Source organism: Palaemon carinicauda, chromosome 1 (genome assembly GCF_036898095.1).
Source record: "Palaemon carinicauda isolate YSFRI2023 chromosome 1, ASM3689809v2, whole genome shotgun sequence".
Lineage (NCBI taxonomy): Eukaryota > Metazoa > Arthropoda > Malacostraca > Decapoda > Palaemonidae > Palaemon > Palaemon carinicauda.
The window spans coordinates 43,555,890-43,566,798 of NC_090725.1; the positions used below are offsets into that span (position 1 = coordinate 43,555,890).

General features: G+C 35.7%; 1 protein-coding gene across 1 annotated transcript in view; it reads left to right on the top strand.

Annotated features, from left to right (window-relative positions):
* Nucleotides 1–4,962: 4,962 nt before the first annotated feature.
* The window catches only part of LOC137641384 (chymotrypsin-C-like), a 24,486-nt gene continuing 18,539 nt past the window's right edge, over nucleotides 4,963–10,909 (top strand). The window contains exon 1 of the mRNA XM_068373940.1: nucleotides 4,963–5,058. Within this exon, the coding sequence (XP_068230041.1) occupies nucleotides 4,963–5,058 (96 nt within the window). The remainder of the gene's footprint in view (nucleotides 5,059–10,909) is intronic.

The window sequence follows — 10,909 nt, forward strand, 5'->3', positions numbered from 1 at the left end:
CAGCTCTTCCTTGAATCTCCTTTCACATACTAACTTGAAAGACAATTAGCTCCAGGAGAAAGCTGATGCATGCAAGAACCATACCTATTGACCAGACCATAGCCAGACCCTGGAAAAAGAAGAGGAATATATATATATATATATATATATATATATATATATATATATATATATATATATATATATATATATATATATATATATATGTATATATATGTATTCAAATGTTTTTTCCAAAACTCTACGTAGTCTCCAAAAACAGTACTTACTATAAATATCCAAATTTACAAAATGAGCGGTTTTGTTCTAAAATACAATATACAGATCCCTAATATAATTTCAATTTATATTCTAATCTAAATGACTGAATATATATAAAATCATTCTTCCTATACAATTCTTTTACATTCCCAATGAGATATGTATACTACAACAGTATCCAAGCTATAATTATACATCATTAAGATAAAAATCTAGAAGAAATATATCCATTTGAAGACTATTCTTTGAAATAAGTAAGTTTAGCAATTTTTGGCAGTAGCAAAATCTCCAATCATTTAGTCTATTATAAATAAAATGAGCGATAGGTTTACTCATATGTTCTTGAATGCTATTGGGTCTTGACTGGTGACCTTAATTGGGGGATTAAGGCAAGCTGTGTAGTTATCAACCTCTCTTTTCGTCCACTGATTATAGAGGCCAGCCTCAAACACACGGATTATCCTGTTGGGCGAAGACATAATTAAAGGCTTTGATGAAATACGTCCAGGAAAATAGACTATAGAATCATGAATATATCAATTTTATTGTAAGTCAAGCAATTACACATCTGTAACTATCTTTTATTATTTGTTAAAAACTACATTAATATATCAAAATTACAATAATATTTTATTTTCCATACCGATATATCTTAGGTTTATATCCTTTGGATGTGTCGAAACTGGTTGTTGCAATAAAAGTAAGTCAAATTAGGTGTCCATGTTACATATTATGTTTATCATCTTATTTGACCAAAGGCCAATCACCAATTCATATCAAAGGCATAAAAATATTAGTTTTCTCATACCTCGTCAAGTCTGAAGAAATGATATTGGCACAATTATGATTTTTTTCTTAATATGTTGGCCATAAGAAGGTAAGAGTGATGTCTCAGTGGATTTATATATATATATATATATATATATATATATATATATATATATATATATATATATATATATATATATATATATATATATATATATATATATATATATATATATATATATATATATATATATATATATATATATATATATATATATATATATATATATATATATATATATATATATATATATATATATATATATATATATATATATATATATATATATATACACTTTTATATATATATGTATACATTTTTGCCTCATACTTGGGATCTAATGAAAGGCCAGGTTGAAACCAACCATGCCACGAGAGGCCATAAAAGAAGTCGGAAACTAACGGCTAATCAGGTGTTCAGGATTTACCTGGCGAGACATCAGTCTCTTACCAGAGAGTTTTCCCCGACTTCATGTCCCACACCGTGACACAATTGATAGTAATTCATTCAAATTACCCCTAATGAGTTTATATGGATAAATATCAACACAACATCATGCTTAAATAGAAATAAATTTTTACCTCATAGTTGGGATCGAACGCTGGCCCCTTCTAATGAAAGGACTCAGGGAAATGACCAGTATAGCTCATTCACAACCTGCAACAGATGGCTCTCCTTATGAAATGAATCTACTTTGTAACCTTTGGGTAGGGCTCCTACCCAAAACTGTACGTGCTGCTATCCTGGACATTGATATTTTGCCCATGATGGACCTGGTGACCAAATTCGATGCCTTATTTACAGCCAGTTAAATAAGGTGAACACCTATTCAACATCCAGAGAAGCCAACATGAATGCGATAAGACACAGACGCCCACCCCATGACTTGTAGGCTGGCAACAAAGCTACATACACCCATATATACAACACCTCACTTAAGCGCCAACCAATGACCCATCCAGCCTCTTCCTGACGCCCATCGACTGCAGTTATGGAACTACTCCCTATTCACAGCTGCCAGGAAGAAATTTCTAAATTGTTGTCAGTGGCTGAAAATCGTATGAGTATGCCATCCCTTATGGCAGTGGCCTCCTCTGTCACAATTATTTTTTCATATATGACACAGTTAAGGGGGTGTAATTTTTGGTAAACACAATTGCTTCCTGTCCACTTCTGCCAAGGTCCCTCTGAAGGACACAACATACAGGGCTTGACATAGTCTGTCTGGGTCTGCCGATATATCCCTGAGAGGTGCCAATGCGATACCCACCTATGGTTATGTAACCCTCACATTATAATTTGAAAACACCAAATATATTTGGAAAGTTCTTGTTGCTGAAATTATATTGGAAATCCTCGGTGCCAACTCCCAGTCACACTTCATGTTCCTGGTTAGTGTAGCTCACTGACAATTAGTCAGTGCGGATTCATACTTCTCGACGTCTTAAATCCTCCCCCTCCGACCTCGCTCTCCAAATGAGAACACCAACGAATGTCTGCCCTCACCTCCTGACACAGTACCCAGAAGTTTTCCGTCCAGAATTTTGTCAAACACCCACATTTCTCGTGAAACATACTTTTCATTGCCATATAAAGATGACGGGGCCCCCAGTGTTTGCCAGATACACACATATGGCATCTGATCATTTGGCAGCCGATAAATAAACGTTTCAAGAAATGGAAGAAAAGGGCCCTTGCCAAAAGATCTCAAGCCCATAGTCGTCACTCTTGCACATCGTCCTGAAGAAGGATGGTTCTCTACATCTGTGTGGTGATTATAGGTGCCTGAACATACAGTTAGAACCGGATCACTACCTTTACCAAATATGGCCGACATGACCTCCTACTTGCACATAGCGAAAATTTTCTCTACGCACGGACTCTTTAAGGGTTATTATCAAGTGGCACAGAAGACATCCCGAAAACCCACATCACCACCTCCTCTGGTATATGTACCTTCAATTACTCATGTTTTGGTCTTCATAATGCTGTGGCGTGTTTTCAACGTCTCATGGACGCCCCCCGCCCCCTTCTGTATACAGTATGTTACTTGGACAACAACCTTGTGTTCTCTTCCTCCAAAGAGGAACACCTACGTCATCCTCATATTGTTATAGATAGTCTGCAACAGAACAGTCTTATAATCAGGTGCGACAAGGGTAAATTTAGTGCTAACAAAATATCATTCTTAGGTCACTGCATCACTCCTGTAGAAGGTAGCAGCGGTTCGGAATTTCCCCACACAATCAACCACCAAAGCACTGCAAGAATTCTATGGCAAAATCAATTATTATCGCCGTTTCCTGCCAACCATCGTTACCACTCATACCCTTCCTTTGCCTCCCTCAAGAGCATCCCCAAAGAACTGAAGTGGAGTTCCCTTCAAGAAGAGTCCTCTTACAACGTAAAGAATGCCTAATCAAATAATCCTGCTCTCACTTTTCCCATGCCATATGCACCACTTGTTCTCTGCCCAGATACCAGAAATGTCGCTATTTGGCAGTCCTGGTGCGGGTGGTCAAAGGCTTCTCCCATTCATTGCCCTTCCTCAATAGGAAACTGTCATAGTCGGAATATGGTTACTCTGCCTTTGTCCATGAATTTCTGGCGGTGCACTTCTTTGTCCATCACTTTGGCCACTTCTTGGAAGGTACGCCCTTAATCATTTACACAAGACCACATGCCTCTGGTGTACGCCTTCACTTGATAGTCCGACCCCTATTATGTCCTTCAACACTGACATATCCCCGCCTTGTCTGAATACAATTGTAGCCTTCACCACATCCCTTGAAAAATTAATTTTATCGCCGATGCCCTGTTAGGAAATACACTGGCCGCCATCCACCTGAGATTAGATTATAACGCCTTGGTTGCAGCCCATTGAAAATATACAAATTACCAAGCATATAGAACATCCTGCACATCTTTCTGTTGGGAAGACATCCCACTCGATGACTCTAATGCCACCCTCCTCTGTGACATAAGTACTGGTAGACCTAGAGCGGTGATACATTCTCCCATTCCCCGGCAGGTGTTTGATTTCATTCATTGTATTTCCTATTTCTTGCATCATTCTACTACGCAGCTGCTGGAGACAAAGTTCATTTGGCATGGCAAGACTAAAGATGCCAAGGATTGTGAAAACACCCGTGTCCAAAAGTATATTGACACACGGATTCGGAGTGGGCACCTTTCCTCAATCTCAGTGGAGTTTTGCCCTTATTTATGTTGATATAGGTCCCTACCCACATCACAAGAACATTGTTACCTCTTTGCTGTCATCAACTGGTCCACTTGTTAGCCAGAATCCATTCCCATGGAAACTGAAATATCAATCTCTGTACATATGTCTCACTCTCAGGATTGATAGCAAGATTTAGTATCCCAAAGCATATTATTTCCAACAGGGGTACCACTTTCAGCTCGCAATTATAGATATCATTAGCGGATCTCCTTGCTCTCACCCTTTATGAAACAACCGCATACAACCCTGTAGCCAAGTTATGGTTGAACATTTTCACAGTACCATCAAAGCAGCTTTGATGTCCCGCATCAAGGACTCCAACTGGTTTATCCAGCTTCCTTGGGTCCTCCTGGTATTGAGGACCACTCCTAAGGACACCCTGGATTTCTCAGCAACTGAAATGTTGAATGGTGACCCATTGGTCATCCCTGCCAAATTTTTTCTATTTGAACTACGTCATATTGTAGGAAAATTTACTCTATGCCGCCTGACTTCAAGCCCACAGCTAAGCAACACATACTGACAGATTTCTACTCAACAATGCTCGTTTATCTGCGCAACAACACTAGCAAGCCACCATTAATTCCATACACCTTACACGGGCCCATTTCTTGTGATCCTTTGTACAATGAAAGCATTACTCCTCAACATGCTTGGCAAAGAAGGCTGGGTCTCCATTGATCACCTAAATCCTTCATGTCTCATGCCAGATGACCTTCCTACAGTACGTCTCTCAACAGCAGACCACCCCATTTCACATGAGTGGGTTTTTTAGGAGGGGAGAGCCATGCACAGCACACATATCACACGCTCGTACACTGTAACAGTATTTTCGTGTTTTTGTATATTTACGTTATCACTTTCCCCTGGTACTTATAACAGGTTTCCGCCATTATGTACCCGTAACAATCTGTATGAATTTTTGTGATATACTTTCATGCAAACTGTTGTTATAAAAGCTTGCTGGTTCTGGAAATAGAGTCCGTTATATTCACTACGATTATCAGTGAATACTTAACTGGAACGTCTGCAGACGATCATACTGGTGAAAACAAAAGTATCTTCCGTAATGTCTTGCTTTTGGTTTTAGTCTGTTTTCATAATATTCTGATGAGGTCGTGTGAGATGCTGGATAACAGTTCCAACATTACTTCTCCCCTGCTAAAGAAGAGATTCAAGTGACTGATGCGTTGTCTCTGATATATGAACGCTTGAGCCTGTTATCGATACCCAACTGGTTCTGCTTTTAACTAACATATCAGAGCATTTCTGTTTTCAGAATTATAAGCATTGGGGCCTGAACATGCATGTGACAGGGGGATTAGTACGAATTTATTGATGAACATATATTTTGTGCGTTCTAGTTTTTTGGGAGAGTTGGATATTTTGGCTGAGGTACATGTTTTTTCTAGATGGAGGAATTTATTCTGTTACTTCACTATTTTTCTTTTATTGAATTTTTGTCCTTTCAAGTTTATTAGTTATGTCTGAAATGCTATATAAGGATTACTTGTCTTCTTCTATTTACTAGTACTCTCAGCAGGGCAGCGATGTGCTGGTACCCATGTAGAGGAAATAGGTTTCTTAGGCCACATAAGGTCACATTGTATACTCTGGGAAATTCCAGATGAAGGCAAGAGGTACTTGCTCCTAGAGTGGTGATTGTTGTTGCCCTTGGAGTGATTTACTCTAAAGGGAAGGTCTCTCTAAATATTGTGAAAGTAATGTCTGAAGTGATAAATGGTCAACCTTATGATTTGCCAGTGAACGCTACATGCGTATTTCGATGTTCATATATCTTTAGAGAGGTAACAATTTTGGTAGACACATGAAGGGTGTTGGATAGTTGATTCAATTATTTATCCAAAGTGATTGGGAAAAAAAAAACTTGCATTCATCTGTATTGATGAGGAATTACATTTAATCGGTGATGTAGAAACATTTATTATTTTTTTTTTCATTTCCTGAAAGAAAGATAGCCAAAGACAGACTTGTTTCCCAATTTGAAGCAATCAGTCTGGCCGTCGCTGATAGTTGGTAGGTTGGCCTGCTGAATGTTTTTTGATACCATACCCCCTCTTTCGCACTCTCGATTCAAACTCCCAAATCTCTAATGGAAGAAGCAAAGACCATTTGGTTTGTTGGATTGTATCCTCTGATGTGGCGGCTTATTGATAAAGCACTTGTAGTACCTTGAACATTTTACGGGAGTGGTGGCAAAATCTAGCTCTCTTAGAAATTGAGAGTCTATGGCGGCCACTACTGCAGGTAGTTAAGTAAGCTCTGCCGATGTGTAGGCCATGCTAACCTCATTTATTATTTGTAAAAAATTCTTGATTAGCATGGTGGAAGACTTGATAATTGACACAGTTATTTTACATTGAAACTCATCGTGTCTTTGAATCTTTGACGGGTATTGTTACTAGTCATTGGAGTGTCTTGTAAATATGTGCGGATTTCCTATTGTCATTCCAACGTTGTCCAGAAATTTTCTTGCTCTGAGAGCTGCTGGCATACTGAGCGATGAACTTCAGAATTTCATATGAAACTATGGTGTCTGGCTCGGCTTTGACCTAAAGATAGTTTCAGCCATAGAGAATAAAGCCCTGTGGATTGTGTATTGCGAAAGGAAGTAGTTCGAAATAGGCATAGGCTGGGATTTTGTCTAAAGAATTAGCGCTGTCGGGAATCCTAAGTCACTCCGTGATCATCTATTTTCTTGTCATAGTTTGGACACAAAAGCTGGCAGGTTTTACCTGCTTTATTCTCAGAAATAATCCTCGCGAAGTCACACTTTGCAAGCAGAATGCAGATGGCATTATTTATCTCTAAATCGTAGCCGATTACAATAAGGTGTGTTTCTACAAACCTGTTTTCAAGATAAATTGCCGTCGTTCTTGGAATTAACAAACATCTTCGACACCATGTTTTGAAGCGGTCCGAGGAATGTTGTGTTTTTGGTGTCTAGAATATCACTGCAAGAGCAGGACGTTCAGTAACGGTTATTAACTAGGCATCTTCTTCCAACAAAAACCCATAAATTGTAGCAACCGATATAAGTGTGAACAAATGAAATAGGCAACAGCTATCCCAAAAATAATTATGTGATTAATGATATACCTTTTTCGGTAAACTAATTACAAGATTTCTCCATCTACCGGATTCTCAATGGTTAGATCGAAATAAAACCCTCCGAGGATCATTCACAATAGAACTTTTTTTTATTCTCATATAATATTAATAGTATGTTACCTAAACTCAATATTTCTAATATCTCAGGTAATATCCAAATGTCAGGAAATCTATATTCCACTAATATAATCAAATCTTCTTGGAGTCTATCACAAAAGGGTGGAATTCTTTGCTTTGATATAATACACCATAATGACAGGAAGCCTAATTCTTATTCTAAAGTTGAATTATTTTTCCTTTCATCAGCTCATGATTTTTTTTCCCATACTGCTACAGGAGAAAAGGAGAAAAAAGAAATAATGGTTAGTCATTTGCCTAATGTATTTAAGGTAAATTCCTAACCTTTCTAAACTTCCTGAGTCTTTAAAATTTTAATTTATCTTCCTATTTCATCTAATCGCTGGTTATTAGCTGATACCATAGAAGTTTTTTATGGACACATAGATTACCTTCAAGGCAAATCAGTCATGGCCTCCAGATTTTTTGCTCATGAAAATTATAGTGAGACTTCTTCTGTAAGTATGAGTTTCTTTAAGATTTGGTTCCATTGTTTCCATATGCAGAGGTCTTATTTTTCAGAACCATCCCAATACAAATCTTTTAGTTCGTTCTTATTTTCCTTAAACCTCACATAATATATCAACACATCGTTGATTTTATGGTTTTAATTGAAAATTGTTATATTTATTTTTCTTTATATGATAAATAATATCGCCGTCAATGACCTTATATGTTAGGATGCCAGAAAATATTATATCAGTCAATCAATCTACCTAATGTTGGTTTTAATTCAGATTATTTTGGTTGTCCTATAAACAGTCACACCATTCCTCATTTGTTAAATACCAAATTTTATAAAGTTTTTACTATGTTTTGCAGTCAGCATCATAAACCTAGTTCCTATAAATTTTGCTTAACAAACACAATTAAACCCTTCTTATATGTTACAGTTCTTTTCATAGAATTAGAAAATTACTTTTAAATAATTATGTATATTGAGAAATTATTAAAACAAATTAAAAATCATGTTAGTTCTCTATGTTTAAAAATACTACCGTCAACATTGAATCTGAAAGTATAGAAATAAATTAATATTGGAATTGATGTATTTTTCGAAAGGAGAAATGTCGGGTAATATAAGAAACTCATAAGTAGAAATAAAAGAAATGAATGTTACATATCACTCATCTCAATAATTTTGATTCCAATAGAACCATTGGACACTATAAAATAAGGCTAAGAAAATATTTTATAGTAAGGTAGTATCTAAACATGATTGTTATATATATATATATATATATATATATATATATATATGTATGTATATATATATATATATATATATATATATATATATATATATATATATATATATATATATATATATATATATATATATATATATATATATATATATATATATATATATATATATATATATATATATATATATATATGTAAGGTTGAAAATCAACAAAATATCGTTCTCATATAAAAATCAATTTCTATTTCATACTGGGATCGAGGCCTAGCCCCTTCAAATGAAAGGCCAGTAGCTTCCAACCATGACACCAGAGGCCTCAAAAGATTTTTGAATCTGAGTGCTATATGCATTTAATGATTCACCTAGTGAGACATTGTGACATCAGTCTCATACAAGCGAGTTTTTTACGATTCCACAGTCCTCCAGGTAAAACAATTGGTAACTTTTAATTGGAATTGCTGATAATGAGGCAATATGGATGAAAATCAACCCAATATCGAGCTCAAATAGAAATACATTACTATCTCATACTAGGATCGAGCCCTAACCCTTTCAAATGCAACCACCTGTGTGAAACGGTACATATAGTCATAACATACACAAATGCGATTAGATTCCAGGCCCTTCCAACCCATGATAGTAAAAGTTAGGACCAAAGAATCGTAGCGGCTGAAAAATATTAGTTATTCTGGTAGATATAAGCGATGATGATAATAGTAATAAATTGGATGGAAGTATTAAACAAAAAATACTGATTTAAAAATCAGTTATTTAAGTAAAGAAATGGAGCATTGCTGAACGAAAATTCATACAAATAATATTGAGATCGATTTTTATTTAGAGAATTAATTAATGTTATATACTATATAAAAACTAACAGTATTTTTTTAATACAAATTAGAATTCATTAATAATTTATATACTATATGAAGTGTCTATCATTAAAAATTTAAATTAATCTATTCATTGTCATGTCAATCGCCTAAAACACAGATTATTAAAACTGAAGCGACAGAAAAGTTATTGAAGGTTAAAAAAAATCACATTCCTTGAACTAAATAATATATACTAAGGTATAAATGTTCTTGCTTATTAGATATAGAAAATCAGATTTTGGAAAAATTCTTAATTGTGGGGGAATTTAGTCTCTTGGATGTTTAAGCATATATTATGCTCAGCGTAATGGTACTTGATGGTTCATAGAAAACGGAATGGTCCACCAACAAATGCAAGGTCATTTCAAATTTGTTTTTTCTTATGCCATTTTTTCTGATTTTAACAATAGACCTATGGAATAAATGCACAATATATGTGCTGAGAGTCCAGGTAATTCTACAAGAGCTTTCAGCTACCAGTCAAAAACATGAAAAAAATTGTCGGGTATCCTCGTAGCTATTATCATTTCAGGTATCATTCTCATTTAAATTATTTCCCCATTTCTCTCCTTTTCCAGAGTATCTATTTTTTTTTTTTCATCTTCACATTACCTCCATCTACTTTCATTCTCCCTTTTCATCCTTCCTATCTTTTTATCTTGTCTGAGTCTGCTCATTTCACAAATGTTATTTCAGGTCTAGCGATGATAGCGATGATCAGATACTTTATTATTCAGTAAATAAATATGTCTAATATTCTGGTTTTATTTTGTATGGGGATTAAAAGAATGTTTGTTGAAAACTTCTGTGCATGGAATAATAGTCAAACAGATCATTAGGTAGGTTAAGATAACTATTAACTGATGCAGTTGGACTGAGAGAATTTAAAGTAAATATCAAAAGCGAGAGCGAGGTGTTTGTTAGGAAGCAGAAGGTACTGTAGTAGTAAACGAGAGCCTTACCTTACCTTATTGCCTTATTCTATGTTTGGGTTCCCCCAGGTCCCTCAGTGTGAGGCACCTCGTATATCCACCAGAGTTGCTAATGCATCTTCCGGTGTATTTTGCATCTTCCAGTCTTGGATGGTCTGGGATGCATCTTGGGTATTTATCGAGCTTATTCTTAAACACATCTACACTCACTCCTGATATGTTTCTTAGATGAGCTGGCAGCGCATTAAATAGTCGCTGCATTATCGATGCTGGTGCGTACTGGATTAATGTCCTGTGCGCCTTCCTTAGATT